The 18,545-nt window shown below is 36.3% G+C and overlaps 2 protein-coding genes and 2 non-coding genes across 9 annotated transcripts in view; 2 read left to right on the top strand and 2 right to left on the bottom strand.

Annotated features, from left to right (window-relative positions):
- Positions 1–18,545, top strand: part of LOC138696238 (CKLF-like MARVEL transmembrane domain-containing protein 8) — a 131,228-nt gene that overhangs the window by 90,089 nt on the left and 22,594 nt on the right. For all 6 annotated transcript variants that reach the window (XM_069820913.1, XM_069820916.1, XM_069820917.1 and 3 more), the window contains 2 exons: positions 8,852–9,043; positions 16,420–16,536. In XM_069820913.1, coding sequence (XP_069677014.1) covers positions 8,852–9,043; positions 16,420–16,536 — 309 coding nt within the window. The remainder of the gene's footprint in view (positions 1–8,851; positions 9,044–16,419; positions 16,537–18,545) is intronic.
- TRNAH-GUG (transfer RNA histidin (anticodon GUG)) lies at positions 5,401–5,472 on the bottom strand. Its single transcript has one exon. It is a non-coding gene; the product is annotated as a tRNA-His (tRNA).
- On the top strand, positions 5,801–5,872 carry TRNAH-GUG (transfer RNA histidin (anticodon GUG)). Its single transcript has one exon. It is a non-coding gene; the product is annotated as a tRNA-His (tRNA).
- On the bottom strand, positions 10,573–16,237 carry LOC138695709 (52 kDa repressor of the inhibitor of the protein kinase-like). Its single transcript, XM_069819824.1, has 2 exons — positions 16,067–16,237; positions 10,573–11,568 (listed from the first exon to the last, which is right to left on the bottom strand). The coding sequence occupies exons 1-2, from the start codon at positions 16,235–16,237 to the stop codon at positions 10,618–10,620; spliced, it is 1,122 nt and encodes a 373-aa protein (XP_069675925.1). The 3' UTR covers positions 10,573–10,617.

Here is an 18,545-nt window from a genome sequence, read left to right as displayed (position 1 = left end):
TTGCTTATATAGTCTTCTTCTTCCTCTCTTTCTTCATTTTTCTCCTCTTCAAAACAAGGATTAGGTCTATTTTGTTTTCAAGAGAGATCATATTTCTGTTTTGCTTTAGGTCTGGTAATGCTTCTGCCTAGCGACAATAGAAAACAAAAGCTGTGAGAACAAACGAATACTGTATAAAGAACTGAATACTCTGTCTAATTGAAATATCATAATATAGGGGTGCCATTTGAAATTTCAAAGGAGGCGAGAGGATGAGAGGGTGAAACATAAAATACAGTTTATATTGGTTTTAAACTTCTCACTCAGTGTCTAAATTAATGTATCTTTTTGTTTAAATTAAAATTAATTGAAATAAATAGTTACTTAGACTGGAAAGTTTTGGGATGAAAGTTCGGTAAAATACTGCAAAGAGCTGGAGATAAAAGGCATCCCTATTTGAATCCTTGTTTCACTTCTGCCCAATATGTTATATTTTCTCCATTGTCAATTTTTATTTTTGTTTTCTTATATAAACTTTGTATTAATGATCAATATATTGTAAGTTTTTATACTAAACAACACTGACTTACTGACTGTTCAAGTTCACTCGCGTGCCGTAATTTATACCCACAGTGACGTAGACGAGAAAGTTCGAGTTCTGGATATTTCCACTTCGACGGACTTCTGGACGATTCTGTTCGGGAGGGTTCGTCCCCCCCTTCTCTCCGCACGTAGTAGTTTGCTTCCTTCCCTTCTCGGCAAGCACCAGATGCGCGCGCAACGTCCCCTCGCCGCGTCGTAGTACACCACCCCTCTGCCCTCTCGGCTGCAGACTCCCCGTACGTTCGCTACACCTAAGCGACCAACGTTTCGTCTGCCGCGCGCCCTGTCGGACACGCGTTCGAACCCCGGTGCAGTTGTCACAATATTCCTTTTATATAGAGTATTAATTAAGTATGGAATTTTGCTAATAACTTCTTATATATCCATTTCACGGAAAAATGTTAACGTAAAAAAGTTCTTTCAGATAACTCAATGTTATGGCAGTATTCTTATAAAAATGTTGATTCAAGCATACAGAGTTTGGCAAAAAATAATTATTTTTAAATGGTACCCTACTAATCTTCACATATTTGAAATCTTCAGTCAATTGTACATACAGATACATAAAAACTTCACTCATGTCGGTGACTGTTTCCTTGTAAATTTTCTTTAAATGACACCCTGATTAATGTCTAAAATACAGAAAGATGGGGTTTCAGAAAATATTAAATATTATACATATTCTAAATGAGAGCCATTCACGGCCAAAAGTGTCCCAGTATTTCTCTTCCATCTCATCTCTAGTTCTTGATTTCAGGCCTTCAATATTGTTTGGTCCACCACGATACATTCTAGACTTCAAGTAATACCGTAGGAAGAAATCCAGTTGTTCTAGGATAGGTAATATGGTCATTCAGTGTGTCCTCTTCCTCCGATCCATTTACTAGGGAATAATAATATGTTCAGAAAATCTGTTATTCCTCTACCATAATGTGGAGGTGCACCATCTTTCTGAAACCACATGTTCTTTTGAAGCACACTAGGAAACAACTATCTGCAAGCGGGGATAAAATAATCATGCAAAAACTATTGATATTTGTCGGAGTTTAAATTTCTTGCTATGAAAGATGGATCATTTTTGCTGCTTCTCACTAAACCTGCCCAGAGATTGACATTCGAGGATGCTGTTTAGTGTATATTGTGCTTCTGCCTTCCACTGAGGGTTATGAAGAGACGAGGACTGCCATTTAGAGAGAAAGTTGTCTCGTCTAAAAATGTGATGTACCTCTCTAAATCTGGGTTCTGATGCATCTCATAATCAGTCAAGGTTTTACAGAAATCATTCCTTCTGTCAAAATAGTCTTCAACCAATTTTTCAAAAGTTGAATTTTGTATAGCTGCAATTTCTGTAATTCAATAATTTCCATACTGATACATGACTGACGTATTCAAGTATCCCTCATTTTGTTTTATGAGGATCTTCTTCGATGGATATCATAATATCAAGGGTATTTTTGTCACCTGTAACTGTCTTAGTCTTACAGATTTTGGTGTATTCTGGACACTTCCCATATTATTGAATTTTATGTACTGTTTTTGAAACTATTCACCGTGTTATGTTTTTATTTGGATGTACCTCATTAAATAAATGACTCTAAAAAACCTCTTTAGAGATACAACCATTTTTATTTTCACTTTTCCTATACAAATCACAATTCTAATTTACATACAAATGTAAATGAAAATAACATGAGATTAGATGGAGATATCATGGCTATACCAAACGAAAGAGAACTGTTTTTTAAATAGGGCTGCGCTTTCAGCTAAAAAAAGGCCATTTTAGGAGTTACCATGTTCTGACCAAACACCACGGAAATTACATACCCATACTGATTTATATTCCTGTCGCCTATGTTGCCATAACCACTTATCATTGAGATTTCTAGCCTTTCATAGTATTCCATTTTTTTTTTTTTTTTTTGCAATTGACAGTGAATAAATGTTCACTACAATATTGAGTAAGAGTAGCCTATTATAAAAGTAAATGCAGTGTCTATTCATGATGCATCACCTTCATTTAAAGAGGAAATGATGTTACTAATTTAAACTTTCATGAATATAATTATAATCAAAATTGTTGTTACCATTTATAACCAATGCCGGATTTAGGCCTAGGCAACTTAGGCAGTTGCCTAGGGCGGCAATTTCTGGAGTAGCGGCATTTTCTCCCCCCCCCCTTCTCTCTCTCTCCCCCCCTCTCTTTCCTTTTTTTTTTTCACTTTCATTTTTTTTTCACTTTCATTTTACAGTGAAATTTGTTTTTAAAACACTTGTTGGTAAATCTCTTCTTTAGTTTGTTCTTGAACACCTTGTGGAAGTATGATATTTTTTTGTTATCGCATTGTCGCGGTCAGGCGAGGGTAAAAGGAAAGTGTACAGCTGCATAATAATATTGTAATGCCGGTGTCACGTTATTATACTATGAAACTGCTTGAATTTAACTGCTTGTATAAACGAGAATTGTTAAAAATCAAATTTGATGTGTGTCTATTATTTATCACTATGAATAGTAACCACAACTCTCAGTTACATTTTCAATATATCTGTGGTGTTTGGGTAAAGGGAGATAAGTCATAAAAATGAGTTCGGAAATAAATGAAAATTAAACTTGGAACCCTTATTACAAATAATTTTCTACACAAATAAAACACATCAACTGCTAGTATTCTTTGATTTTTGCAAAACCTCTTGTATAATTTAACTTGTGTGTTCATCTGGGGAACAAAATTCCACCTGGACAAAAAAATGACTTATACCCCTTTACCCGAACACCACAGATATATCGTCAACAGTACTATTTAATCACATTCCAGCATGTGACTATACAGCTAAGACCTTTATAAGATCTATCTACCACTTGGGTAGAGCTGAATATTCTATTCTTGGAACTGGCAACCAAAATCAGAATTCATTATTCCCAATGAATGAATAATAAATTGAAGAAGACACATAACAGGAAAACCTTTACATTATTCCTTTTTTTTTTACAGATACCACAGGACACCACTGGAAGTTATATAATTCGATTTAAAGGTTTATTCTGCAAAGAGTTGGAGTTTATTTTTCAATTTACTTTATACTGGTACTTCCTATCGAAATAAGAAATACTCGTAATAATTATACCATCAACAAAGCCAATGCTTAAAAATAAACCACAGCCTGCCTTTCACAAATCAATTTTGTTTCAACAATGAATAAGTTTGAATAATGTTTCTTTGCATTGAGCCTGATGTACTTCGTCAGATCGACTTGATGACATCATCAATCCTTTCTCTGTGAAGAAAGTGCGAAGGAAATCTTTATAATTCTAGTAAGATGCATGTATTTTTATTTCAGTAATTTATTGTTTTCTGAATTGTAACATTTCACTTAAAACTAATTCAAACTAAACATGATCTGTATAATGGCTACTCATAAACTGGTTGTGGGAGTTGGGGGGGGGGAAATTTTAGCACTGCCTAGGGGTGGCACTATAGGCCTACTTAAATTCGGCCCTATTTATAACCAAATAAAAGTTGCCAATATAGACACTAAGTAGTTCCTCTTGAACCACTTTCATCCGTAAAATTTTAAACAGAAAACCCTTACCAGAACATTTCAGAGGCAGTTAAAGACAATAACATCCTCTGAATTCATTGCTTCATATAACATTATCGGAAAAATTGTAGAGGGATTCCTGTTTATAGTGGTGGCACCAATGGTAATAGTAATCCTGGCAGTGGTAGTGATCGTGATAGAGATAGATTGAACTATGCTTTCAATTTGAAAGGTTATTCAGCTCGAAAGTCAATGTGAGCGAGAAATGGCTGACAAATTTCGCCTTCAATCCTCTGCCAAGGACAGGATTCTTTAACATGCCTTAAATCTATGACACAGGTCACCCTACTTTACTTCCCTTCCAGAGGAAGCCATGCTCAGGATTTTATCGCACTTTAAAATCAAATGCATCGCATTCAACCTGGTTTGAACCCGTGAAAAGCAGATTCTACAGCTAGCATGATTTCCATTGGCCCACCAAGGACGACTCCTGTTTCTAACACTTGCAGTATTTGTACCATTTTATGACAAAGTTGTAGGTGTGTTGGACAACTGTGCAAACCATACATTAATATCACTAGTGTTGTAGGTCAGGTCGTTACGATCAGATTTTGTCAAATAATGTTTTTGATCAGTGGTGCAGTGTGACAAAAAAGGATGGGTAGACGCAAAATATCTAAATCATTCCCAGAACAACAATATCTTTTCCCTTAAAGCATTAGTGAAAGACTGGGTCAAATCATTCTGAATATCTGGACATGTCCCTTTAGAGTAAAAACAGAACTGTTTTCAAGTTGGACTTTCATGGAAGACTTCTTATTACTTATTAATTCTTGGACTTCTTGATTTCCTCTAAAGACTAATTTATTCTTGCCTTCGAGGTGTCATACTACATCAACAATGTGACCAACTATTCGTCTATTCTGTGTCACATCTTCATTATGTCTAACAGCTTCTAAGCTTGATGTTTCGGCCAGTGTTCTATTATTTCTTCCGAATATGTGGAATATTTATGCATTTTAATATGTTTTTCTCCCTGCATACTTTATGACTTTTGCTTCAAAGTTATTTTACTGCAGAAATACCAGTACGACTCCATGATTCTTCACCTGCTCAGAATCACGTAGCTATCTACATTTAGAGTATCAAGTACTTTGACATTTTCTAGTCACATTTTCGTCTTTCTGAAACAAATTTAATTGAGGACTGTTTCTATTTTAGACCTAAAGTTCAGCTTCTGTTCAAATACGATGAAAGAGTAATGGAACCGAGAAAAATTCTCTCCAGCACCGGGATTTGAACCCGGGTTTTCAGCTCCACGCGCTGACGCTTTATCCACTAAGCCACACCGGATTCCACCCCGGCGTCGGAAGAATCGTCTCAGTTTTAAGTTCCAACTCTTAGGTTCCCTCTAGTGGCCGCCCTCTGCACTACGTCATAGAATCTATGAACCTAGGACCAAAGTCCATACATGTGCTGAGGTGCACTCGTAATGAGTGACTAGTTGGCCGGGATCCGACGGAATAAGCGCAGTCTTAAATCACGAAGTGATTTACGCATATCATATATATTATTTTAATGTACCGAAGTACATATGATATTTCCATGCAGATATTCTGCGTCATCATACGATGAAAGAGTAATGGAACGGAGAAAAATTCTCTCCGGCGCTGGGGTGGAATCCGGTGTGGCTTAGTGGATAAAGCATCAGCGTGTGGAGCTGAAAACCCGGGTTCAAATCCTGGCGCCGGAGAGAATTTTTCTCCGTTCCATTACTCTTTCATCGTATGATGACGCAGAATATCTGCATGGAAATATCATATGTACTTCGGCACATTAAAATAATATATATTCTGTTCAAATGTTAAAGATAACAAAAAAATTTCCATAAAAAATAACAGAATCAAAAGTCACATTTTCATGCTGATCATCACCTGATCTATTTTCATGCTTGATAGAGATTGTTAAAAACTGAAACAACACTTACAGGCAGGAAACCTTGTCGTATCACTGCACTGTACAAACCAGGATAGACACATATAGCCACCTGCGAGCAGAGTGCATTATATTCTGTGTGTGTGAGGGAAGAAAAAGGTCCTGTGCACACATGTTTTTGAAGCGCAGCCAGAATGGGTACTCTGGTGCAGCTACGAGAGACTGAAACAGACGGGAGAGATAAATCATGAACTTTTGGGTAGACAGTGTCTACTCTGTCTCCACTGTTTTTGATATTATATAACAATCTATTGAGAATTAGTAGTTGTAGTTAAATGTAACTTGTAGCAAGACTGCATAGTATAAATCTGTGGCTAAAAGACAAAATGTGATATGTCATTTCTTACAGTTTTTCAGGAACGAGCAATTCAGGTTTTAATTCTTATATAAAAAAATCAAGTCTGCTTTTCCCTTCCTGCAGATACTGTAGATGCCATGCTCTGCTATGATAAAAATGGTCTATTTAGAAGTTTCCGGGAAGCCATCCTGCAACAGATGAATGACATTAACATCTTACAAGGAGAGGACATGCGCTGTATATCACCGAATGGAATAAGATTGTGTGAGATGAAAGTACAAGACGTACTGTTTAAAGTCATACCTGATATGGGTGGCCAATGACCCCTCGTTTTGAAAATATTGGCTATTGTTTGTGAAATACTTCCGTTAGGTGCTCAATAGGGAAGCATTAAACTATGTAACAGCGTAGCCCATATGGTTGGATGCTGAGTTGTTATCCAGGCAACCAGAGTTCGAATCTTAACTGGTCTTATATTTTTTTCTTTTAATAATTATTAATATTGTGATCACAGTTATCTATTTACATACCTATTTCATATTTCTCAATGTATTGAATGCTTCATCATGTTTTAAACAAATTACTAATTAACTAACATTGTACTGTAAAGGATAAACAATGAAATACTGCTAACGTAGGAAGGTAAGATGTATCACTGGTGTCTATTCTATTTCTGTAGCAGCTATTCCATTTCATTTTGTACCCGATTCATTATGATGTAATAAAAACACACAAAACATACATATTTCCTGCACCATGCACAGCAAATGAAAGAAGGTTGTCCACAGTCACACACATTTTTCCGCATTTCTGCTGCGAAACAGATATCCTTCACATTCACAAACACTTCTTGTTCGTTTATAAATTTTGATGCATACCACGCATATTTCAACATGGCTATGAATATAGGAACTGACAACTGAAAGTGAATAATAATAATAATAATAATAATAATAATAATAATAATAATAATAATAATAATAATATCAAGCTTTAAAAAATGAGAAGGTATTAGGATTCGAACTCGGGTTGCCTGGATGACAATTCAGCATCCAACCACATGAGCTACTCCATTACACAGTTTAATGCTTCCCTATTAGGCACCTAACGGAAGTATGTCACAAACAATAGCCATTATTTCCAAAACGAAGGGTCATTGGCCACTCATACCAGGTATGACTTTAAACAGTGTGTCTTGTACTTTCATGTCACAAAATCTGATTTAATTCGGTGATATACAGAGCATGTCCTCTCCTTGTTAGTGAAATCGTAAATAGAGCATGTACATTGGACTAGGAATTTGGAGCAGAAACTCCCTACGTGTTTCCATAAACTAAATATTAATACCTCTGCCGAAAATGTTGGTCATCTTCAGAATCAAGAAGGGTTATTTGACACAAAAAAAAAAAGGTACGGCGAACACTGAGGAACAAAGAATATGACAATTGGTGCCAATTAAGATAAAAAGGAAAAAATGTCTGCCTGTATTGAGAATTTACACCAGCTAACACCTGGATAAGGACACACAGTGATTTATCTTCTATGGACTGAAGATGACAGCAAATGTGGCACTGGTATGAGCCATCCCAGGTAGGAGTCCACAAAATGACCGTTGCAGAAGATGTAGCGAGATAGAAACCTTGTCTCATGTCTTGGGCTCCTGTCTCTTGGTGAAAACTTTCGTAAGAGCCGCCATAATTCTATAAGGTCATCTATTGCCACTGCATTGCGCAAAAAGGACTATACAGTATAGTATTCGAAGAAGTCCACAGTATTGCCAGCAATGGAAGCACCAGACATATAGACATGATTATCATGAAACCGCCTGCTAAGAAGGAGTATATTTTAGATCCTACAATTAGGTTCGAGAGATGAAGAGGAAAGGTTAATATATCTTCCTACTGTGGATTTCAATAAAGAATGGTACCAACTTGATGATAAAGAAATTAGAGGCCGCCTTGCCAGAGCTCAGAGCATGATACCAGTACCAAAACTGACAGCCCAGACTTTAAAAGCTTTTGTCCTTGACAATGCATTGTTACAAGGTAGAAGTCTGAAAGCTATTAAAGGCTCTATAGCAATTTTTAGACATCATTTGTCCTTGACAATGCATTGTTACAAGGTAGAAGTCTGAAAGCTATTAAAGGCTCTATAGCAATTTTTAGACATCATTTGTATAGCCAGATATAAATATTTTATTTCAAGCTGTTTTAAAATTTTTGTTAAAAATTTTCTGTATGATGCTTTATTGTTTTGTAATTATTAATTTATTCTTGCTCAGCATTTAAGTCAGGTTAAGGTATTCATTTTATTGATTTTATTTTCTTTTACCTTTTGTTCATTATTCTTTGTCTTTATTGCAACTTCTCCTTGTGTAAAACATTTCTCTCCACTCTATTTGTGTAGTTTATTTAATACATTAATGGTGCTGTGTTGCAGATCCTGGGAGCTGTGTGCATTGGTCTCGTTGGAGCCAATATCAACACTCGATATGGTGGAATACTCATAAATTTGACGGAGGTGCTGTTCTTCCTTCTCATGGTCACTGCCTTCTTCATCACGACCTTCTGCCTGCTGGTGTCATCACTCATGTCTTTCGTTACGGCTTCCATGATACATAAAACTGTCTTCGTAAGTGCCAGTTAATAGTAAATAATAATAATAATAATAATAATAATAATGATCGCGATAATGATGATGATAATAATAATAATATATTAAATATTATTATTATTATTATTATTATATTTATGGTTATGGTTATGGTTAACCTCCAGATCTGTTCCTTTCCTAATGGGTACCCAGGCGCGGATCTAGAATTTAATAATAGGGGAGGCTAATAATAACTGAGGGGCTGGGTGCAAGAAGGGAATTTTAGAGGATGTGCCCTTTTTGAGTAAAACGCTTTATTGTGTTCTCTGATCTGTTATGCATATGATCACAAAGTTGTAGTTCAATACTGTGATCATAGAGATCAGGAGAACCGGTACCCAAAATGTAAAGGCGTGCATAAATAGCATTATTACGGTTTGAATTTTCAACATCAATTTTCTCAAAACTTGCATTTGAGAGAAGTGCCTTTCTTGCACCCAACCCCTCAATTAACATATGAATACAGTAGTATAATCATAACACAGAACAATGGAATTAAAAACAAATAAATAAACCACAACAATATTGTCACTCTTAGGTTCTAAGTCTTCAGTTAGTTCTAATTCTAAAGGAAATGGTGACTGGAATGGAAAGTCGATTAAATGTTACTCACAATTTAACGAAGCTGAAGTCGTCTGGGATGTTTTCTTGCGAAAAGTTCTATGACTTCGTCCAGACTTACGTCAATGTTACAATGAATGTTGAGCAATACCAAACCATTCAGTCTGTCCTGGTTCATCGTCGATCTGAGGTAGGTTTTCACATGTCTCAGTGTTGAGAATGACCGTTCCGCGGTGCAAGTTGTCACTGGCATGACACATAATATGGTGAGCAGCTCTCTTATATTGGGGTAGAAATTATTCCTAGTATGCAGCAAAGCTTCTATAGCCGTGTCTGGTTTTTTTTTGTTGCTCCTTCCAAAATTGAAACCACAAATGTAGCTCTCCTCTAAGCTCTGGAATAGTTCCTGGCAGATCCTGTTCATAAATCGTTGCAACTTGTAGGATGACATCGATATTTTTATCAGGATCGTGTAAAAAGTTAGGAATCAAAGATTGGAGTTTAATTACATGACTGTGCCTAGCAGGCGAAAATCGTACTGACAAGTCGCTTAGGTGATCAAGAAAAGGAAGAAATACATTGAGGCGGTAATAAACTTTAGGAGACTTAGACGCAACATTATTGCAATGGATTTGTCTGGATGCAACTCGAGGTACATTTACTTCTATGTCTACAGATTGAGCCAATGTAACAGCCTTCTCAAAAAGAAAATTATAAGTGTTATCTCGGCAGGCCTGAAGAGTATTCATGACACATTCAACCATCTGGTAGCACTGACTTAGTTCGAGATTTGGGCTCTGTAACTTCCGCGAAACACACAGTGTTATTCCAAATATTTCTGCTAAAATATGCAATGAAATTATGAATTCGAATTTTAGAATTGAGTTAAGCATCAAATGTGCCTTTGTACCATAGCATCCAAAATCTTCCAGGAATGATATAACTGCGGAGAAAATGTCTAAAAATTGTAACACTGCGTCATGTCGTTCAATTCATCTTGTTTCACACAAGGTCTTTAGTTTCGTTTTCTTGTGTTCAGGGCATATTTGACTAATTTTTTCTTTCATCATGATTGACCGCTTGCTAGACTCCCTAACATATTTTGCTATTTCAGCTACTGTGTCTACAGTTTGTCTAACACTGGGAACAGAGCACGATTTTGAAAGTGACAAATTTAGGCAATGTGAGGCACAGTGCATATAGTATGCAAGAGGCTGCTCTTTTAAAATTTGCGCTTGGACACCGCGAAACTTCCCCGACATATTAGCATCACCGTCATAACCCTGTCCGCGAAGATTCGAAATGTCTAGACCTAAGTCCCACAGTTCACTTAAAACAACTTTTGACAATGCCTCTCTACTTAGATCTTGCACCACTACGAATCTCAAAAATTCCTCATGCAAGTAACACTTTTCTCGGTCTACAAATCGCACACATAATGATAGTTGCTCATTGGAACTGTTGTCGGTTGTTTCATCTACTAAGATAGAAAAATATTTACTTTGGTTAACCTCTTCAACAATTTTCTTTTCAATAATGGTGCCACAACAGTTTATGAGATCGTTTTGCGTTGTTTTACTTGTTAGAGATGAGTTTTTGGAGGCATTTTTAAGATGACTATGCAGAATCTGATCACCAGCATCAACGCGATATTTTAGAAGCTCCCTGAAATTACCTTCGTTTTGATTTTCGCTTTCCAAATCAATCGCACCATCATCCCTGTGTCCTCTTAATGGAATATTTTGTCGGCCGCACAAAATAATTGTTTTTACTATTGGGACAAGTTTCATCCTGTTTTCGCGCACTGTTCGTAACACTTCATTATTCAATTGAACCGGAACGTTCTCTACCTTACCTTCAAACACTCGTTTAAAGTTGTCACATTTTAAGAGAGCAGTTTTGTGATAACTGTTCTCTGAATATCTCCTGAATATTTCAGAGGCCTTTTTGAATTATCTTAGAGGTTTTGTAACTAAATTCTGTAACGTGACTTTGCTTCGCCCTCCCTCTTTAGGTCCGAATAAAACGCACACGTGACAGAACACACCTTCATCCTTCTTACTGTAAGAGAGCCATGGAAATCTTTTAAGCCACGCACGCTGAAATTATCTAGACTGTTCCGATTCTAGTGTCTTCGGAAATGGATATTTTTCGTCTGGAACCCATGGATTTGTTAGAGCTTTGTATTTTATCTCGTCACTGCATATTTCTTTTTCCACTAAGCAACCAATATCTAATACATTATGAGTCATCGAACTAGCGTCATCACTTTCACCGCACATAACCGATTCCACTGTTACGGTATTAATAGGCATACACTTTTCTTCATCAGTTGTGTCATTGTCATCCGTACTGCACTTTTCTTTCACTTCACCACACGGCTTCTTGATGAATTGTAAGATATTTGTTTGAAACTTCCGTTTCGACATTTTATAATTTCTTATAACTGTTACACTAAATAATTCACCTCACTAAATAATTCGTCTCAATTTAGAAGTCGAATGTAGTGGCTGTTGTAAAGTATGATAACAAAGGTATTGGTAGCGGCCTAGCTACAGTGTGGTAGGGGTGGTTACCATTAGATTTCCGTTCCGAAGCCCGAGCTATTGTTAAACCCCATGGTAACGACCCCTAAGGAATGCGACCACTTACCTGATCTATTCACTGCGAACTGTAAAGAGAGTTTGTATGCGAAAGTAAAATAGCAAAATAATATGAAGTTTAGAGAGTGAAGAAATCATATAAGTTATATGAATGAAAAAATAATGCTTTGTACATTTTAAATAAAAAAAAAAGTCTTTGAATTGATAGGGGGGTCTATAGCCCCCCAGACCCCCCCTTGTATCTGCGCCTGTGGGTACCGGTAATTTATATTAAGTGTTCTGTCCACCTCTTCCTTGGTAATCCTACTCTCTTTTACTCTTAGTTTTTTGTATCAATTCAGTCGATAAATTATCTTCAGTCTTCATCTATGTCCTAACGAAGTTGCTGTCGTTAATACAATAGTTTACCACTCTTTCCATTGAATTAGAGGTTCACTGGTTCAATCACATGAGGGTGATTGATTTTTAAGGGAAATACGAATAAAATCTTTTGCGGAAGTAAAACTGAAAGGCTCGTGTAGTAAATTTACAGGATATCATCATCTTCATCTTAATCTTTATGGCTTAGTTCCATTTTTAAAACGTTCTGCACACTAAGTAACATAATTTTCCCACCTCCTTCTAGGATGACCAACATCTTGTCCTCCTCTTGGATGATATTGCAAATCAGTTTTAGGTACAATATTTTGGAATATCTGTCATCCTTGTAATATGTTTATATTATTGGTGTTTCCTTTTTGTTATTAACTCATTTAATGAAACCAACTTTAATTTTTCTCGAATGCCTATATTGCTTACAGTGTTCCTCGTGGTTAGGCCTATGTATATAAGAAACTTCACTTCTGCTGATTCAGTTTTTTTTCATTCTTGTCTAATACCTATTTTTCTGCTCCATAAACCAGTTCTGGCACTGCCATAATTCTATAAAACTTCAAAAGCGAGTCTTTTCTGATCTTACTTGTAAGGGTAGGCCTACTGTATGCCTAATAGCACTGCACATAATTACCATATGTTGAAATTCTGTTTAGCTTGCTCTGTAAATTATGATCACAACTGTATGAAATGTAACAACCTAATTAAATTTGTTAGTTTCATTATTTACCACTATTCTCTTTATCTTAGAAGTCATTTTCCTATGAATGCTTTTAATAACTTTTGACTTATTTCTGGATATACCCAAATTAAATTTAGATGTTACCTCATATGATTTCTGAGTCTTTCCCACTATGGTAAAATACATTTGTATCTGTCTCTGTCATTCTTCAATAGCTTCATCAACATAAATGTTAAAAGTACCAGGGACAAGGTGCAATCCTGTCTCACTCCTTGGTTTATAAACACAGATCTAGAGGTAACGGGAATTTATATCAACACATCCTGATGTGTTTCTGTGTATGCTTTCAAGAGTTTAAATAAGATATAGTAGGTAACCCAAGTCTCCATTACAGTCCATAGTTTCTGTCTAAGACTTTACCAAATGGGAAAGACTGGAGAATGCTGAGTTTACAGCAAAAGACCGGCCATTGGGCAGAACACTATGAATCAATGAACTTATATAATGGATAAACAGACTCTGTGGTTTCAAATTAAATTCCCGTCTCTTTGGTATTATTTGTTTAATTGAGGATATCCAGTCTATGCTACATTTGCCCTTCCTGAAGCCATGTTGTTCATTCAATAGTAAAACTTCACTAATAATACGAGTATTTATTTACAGAACATAAAGGAATCTTTTCCCTGAATGAGAGAGCTTCAAAAAGAATTAATAGCGATTCCTCTTCCAAGTCTAAATTTGGAGATAATACGGCAAACCCAAGTAAGAAGGAACGTATATAAAGGGAGAACAAAGGGGGGGCCTTGCTCCCCCCAAAAAGAATAGAAAATATTGTGAGTAATGTAATCACTTCCTTAAATTTTCCTAAGAATGAACTCTGGTAATAAGAAAGATTAATATTAGATAGAATTGTGTTTAGTGTTTTTCAGGTTCATTTTTTTTTTTTTTTTTTTTTTTTCAAATAATGGGTAGGTAAGTATCATTTGTAAGTTATAAAATTTTCACCATTGTGAGATCAAAATAATAGAATGAACATTGAATGTTGACATAAAGGATCTATCTATTAGCAACATATAGTTTAATTGGTACGTATCTCAATGTTAAATTTAGCAATTTATTACTTTATATTATTTAAAAATCCAGTTGCAAATGTCTTAGACCTAATCCAAATAGCTTGGATAGTCTTATCATTGTAATTTATAATGATGTAAGGAATTTTGTTGCCACAGTTGTTTCTTCTTCACCCTGAAAAGAAGATCTATATACGAAGGAGAGTAAAAAAGTAACCTTAATAATTGTTTTATTATTTGAATATGTACAATAAGACTACATACATTTCATCACTTTTCAACATAGTCCCCCCTACGTTCAATGCAATAGTTCCTGTTATACAGGGGGGGGGGGGGGGGTGCGTGCGTGCGTGTTTTTGTGTGTGTGTTTTTTTGTTTTTGTTTGTGTTTTGTTTGTTTGTTTGTTTGTTTCGATCTACTATGAGTCTCTGATTTTTTATTTATATATTAAGGTTACTTTTTGACAACCTCGTACGTCCTTGCAAGTAAATGCCTAAGTTCGCATGAATTTGTCCCATCTTTCACTCATAATTCATACTATATACCTACTGTATGTATTCAGTAATTCCTAATATAATTTCCAGACTCATTTTACCCAAGTCTTAGATATATAATCTGTTGCATTCACGAGAGATTGTCATAACAGTCTTAGCTTTGTTTCCTTCGGAAAAGAATGAAACGTGGAAACATGTATATTTAAGGCACATAAGGAATCCCAGCTCTGTAAAGAGCAAAAGCACCAGACAAAATTCATGTCATTTATTCATTCCAGTCTTCCACTTCGCAGACAGATGGCTTGGCATGACGAGTTTTGAGAAGTCGTAAGAATTTTCAGAAAGGAACAGGAGTGGGTTAGGAAAGTTAACAATTTTTTTGTAGGTTATTTTACGACGCTTTATCAACATCTTACGTTATTTAGCATCTGAATGAGATGAAGGTGATAATGCCGGTGAAATGAGTCCGGGGTCCCACACCGAAAGTTAGCCAACATTTGCTCATATTGGGTTGAGGGAAAACCTCGGAAAAAACCTCCACGAGGTAACTTGCTCCGACTGGGAATCGAACCAGAATCACCTGGTTTCGCGGCCAGATGACCTGACCAGTACTCCACAGGTGTGGACGGAAAGTTAACAATGTTAGATACAAATATGATGTTAATTGCAGGCATAGTGGATCATTAAGTTTGAAATGTTCCTAATTGGGACAAGTTACCTGGTTGGGATTTTTTCCGGGGTTTTCCTTCGACCAACTGAAGCAGAATTGCTGGGTAACTTTCGGTGTTACACCTCGGAATCATTTCGTCATCATTAATTTACAAATCATCATCATCATCATCATCATCATCATCATCATCATCATCATCATCATCCATACCATAGCCCAGCTTAAGTTCACGGTGCAGCGTGCTGTACTTGTACAAGAGCGCAGCTGTTTAGCTACCCAATCATTCACAGAAAGTAGTGGTAAGCACAATAAACCTCAGCCTTAGGGTCCCTCCTTTGTACGAGAGAGAGAGAGAGGGAGAGGGGGAGAGGGGGAGAGAGGGGGAGAGGGAGAGAGGGGGAGAGGGAGAGAGGGGGAGAGGGAGAGAGGGAGAGAGGGAGAGAGGGAGAGAGGGAGAGAGAGAGAGAGGGAGAGAGGGAGAGAGGGAGAGAGTTGAAATAATCTTCACAGATTCCATATAACATTCCAAGACTTCCTTGGAATCCCTGACCAAAGTTTGAATACTACTGCTGCTGCTGGTATGGTATGGATTAGGAATGAAGGACGGGACAAGCTCTCGCGCACTTATGGACTTGATATGGCCTGTTGTGCCACCTCCAAATTTTGACGTGGGCAAGAAATGAACAATGAATTTTGCCTGGATCCCTCTGCGAGAATACATCTTTCCTTCCCTCATGGATATTAAGGATTTTATCATGTCTAAAACACATCGCCTGTACCCAGTTTTCAACCTGTGAACCTTGGATCCAGCGGTTAGCATGGTAACCTCAACACTACTGCTTGCTATAAAAATACACGCATGTATTGTGTTTGAAATGAAATATTTCTGCATGTTGCTTGCAGGAAGTGATGTACCACGTGGTTGCCTTCGCTTTGCTACTGGCTGCCGGTATTGTGCTTCTGATCGAGTTGAAGGACCACGAAGGAAGGCAGTACTACAACGCCTGCCTTGCAGCTGCTGTGAGTATCTATTATTCATGAAGTTTTGATAAGAAGCTATCCACCATACTGTATATCATCACAGTCTCTGCCACCTCCATCCCAACATTCACTTAATTAACTCAATCTACACGTAATTTATTTATGAGTGTATTGTTTTGCTTTGTATTTCTGAAAGTACCTCCAACAATATTACTAAAATTTTCACCACCACACTTTCACCACTGTCATCCTTTCTGTCTCCACTATCACCAATGCTTTCTCTTTCTTCTTTTTGTCATTAACCACTACAACACTTCGACCACTGCTGTCATCTTACCCCATCATCTCATTTTTATTTCTATTTCTTCCACCAATTACACCTACACCACTTCGAAGTCAACATTTTTTATCACCACCGACATCTTCATCTACACTACAAGCATCACTATCACCATCTCTATTTTCTCATTCACTTTCATCATCACATTTTCCGCCGCACTTATCTTTACATCTTCATCCCTTTATTGACATGTTGGTTACGACAAGTTAATGAATAACATCAATAAGCTTTATTTGAAAACCATCTGTAAAACTTATCATACATAAATTTACTTGAATAATTTCGAGGGAAAAATTGTTCTAGGGCCAGGCATCGAACCTGGGACCTTTGGTTAAGTGCACCAACGTTCCACCGACCGAGCCACCCAAGAACTCCACCCGACACCGATCCAATTTTTCAAATTATTCAAATCAACTTTACAGGGAGTTATACCTGAAAGCTTGATTTGCATAATACACGTCACTGTACGTTACAGAAAACCACAATTTAAGTCACACAGAGTTAGTGTGCACTCAATGTGTGACTTAAATTGTGGTTTTTTCTGTAACATACAGTGATGTGTATTATGCAAATCAAGCTTTCAGGTATAACTCCCTGTAAAGTTGATTTGAATAATTTGAAAAATTGGATCGGTGTCGGGTGGAGTTCCTGGGTGGCTCGGTCGGTGGAGCATTGGTGCGTTTAACCAAACGTCCCGGGTTCGATGCCCGGCCCTGGAACAATTTTTCCCTCGAAATTATTCAAATCAACTTTACAGGAAGTTATACCTGAAAGCTTGATTTGCATAAATTTACTTATTTATAAAATATATTATATCACATAATAGGTAATGACGAACGTTTTCGACTTGTAAAAGTCATCTTCAGGTCAAATTGAGATCATTTAAGAACATATGATTATGGTAAACTATGGTATTATATAATTTATCATGCATGATGTTATGAATGAAGACATTTATGCAATCTATAAGCATATACCATGATCAAGTTAATAAACATTGTGTATATATAGAGGCACAGAGAAAATGATTAAAATTAGAATTTAACTGTTAATTTATTAAAATTGTTAAAAATTATATTTGCTCTGTGCTGATAAAAATTTAGTTGAACACTTTAAAAGTTTAAATATAGGCTACAGTGTGTATATACACACACCACCAGTCAAAAGTTTTCGATCACCTTTCACAACTATGGATTTGTGGTTAAAACAGGGATTTCGTTTTGAATATTCTATCATATTATAATGCTAGAGAGAGAAAATTTTGTTGGTCTGTTTAGTTTTTCCAAAGTCTTTGTACATTGAAATAAAGTATATAGTTGTTTTCATAGCTGATCGAAAACTTTTGACCGCTAGTGTGTGTATATGTGTGTGTGTGTGTGTGTGTGTGTGTATATATATATATATATATATATATATATATATATATATATATGAACATGAACATGAACATGTGACAATATGAAAATATAATTTGAAATAAAAGGTTAAAATCTATATTCGTTCTCTTTTTGCATAAATATGCTACATGATTATATGTCTAAGCCTTGTGCATATATACTTTAAGCGGATGTTGTAGCTTAGACGTATCAGTTACGTGAGAAATTCTATGAAATCTGGAAAGATAAGAGTTTTGTTTGAGAATTTAATCTTGAAATGATATTACTTTATAAAAAAGGAAAATCTGATTCTACTTACATATTCTGCAAAC

Source organism: Periplaneta americana, chromosome 3 (genome assembly GCF_040183065.1).
Source record: "Periplaneta americana isolate PAMFEO1 chromosome 3, P.americana_PAMFEO1_priV1, whole genome shotgun sequence".
Classification (NCBI taxonomy): domain Eukaryota; kingdom Metazoa; phylum Arthropoda; class Insecta; order Blattodea; family Blattidae; genus Periplaneta; species Periplaneta americana.
Note: the sequence above shows the minus strand (reverse complement) of the source record. Positions and strands in the feature narration are given on the sequence as shown.

Bases quoted from the DNA above. Each gene is read 5' to 3' on its own strand.
- LOC138695709 (XM_069819824.1), bottom strand. From the start codon at position 16,237: ATGTATTCTCGCAGAGGGATCCAGGCAAAATTCATTGTTCATTTCTTG. The intron at 11,569-16,066 runs GTCAGGGATTCC...TAATTCAAAAAG, and splicing joins GCAGTAGTATTCAAACTTTG to GCCTCTGAAATATTCAGGAG.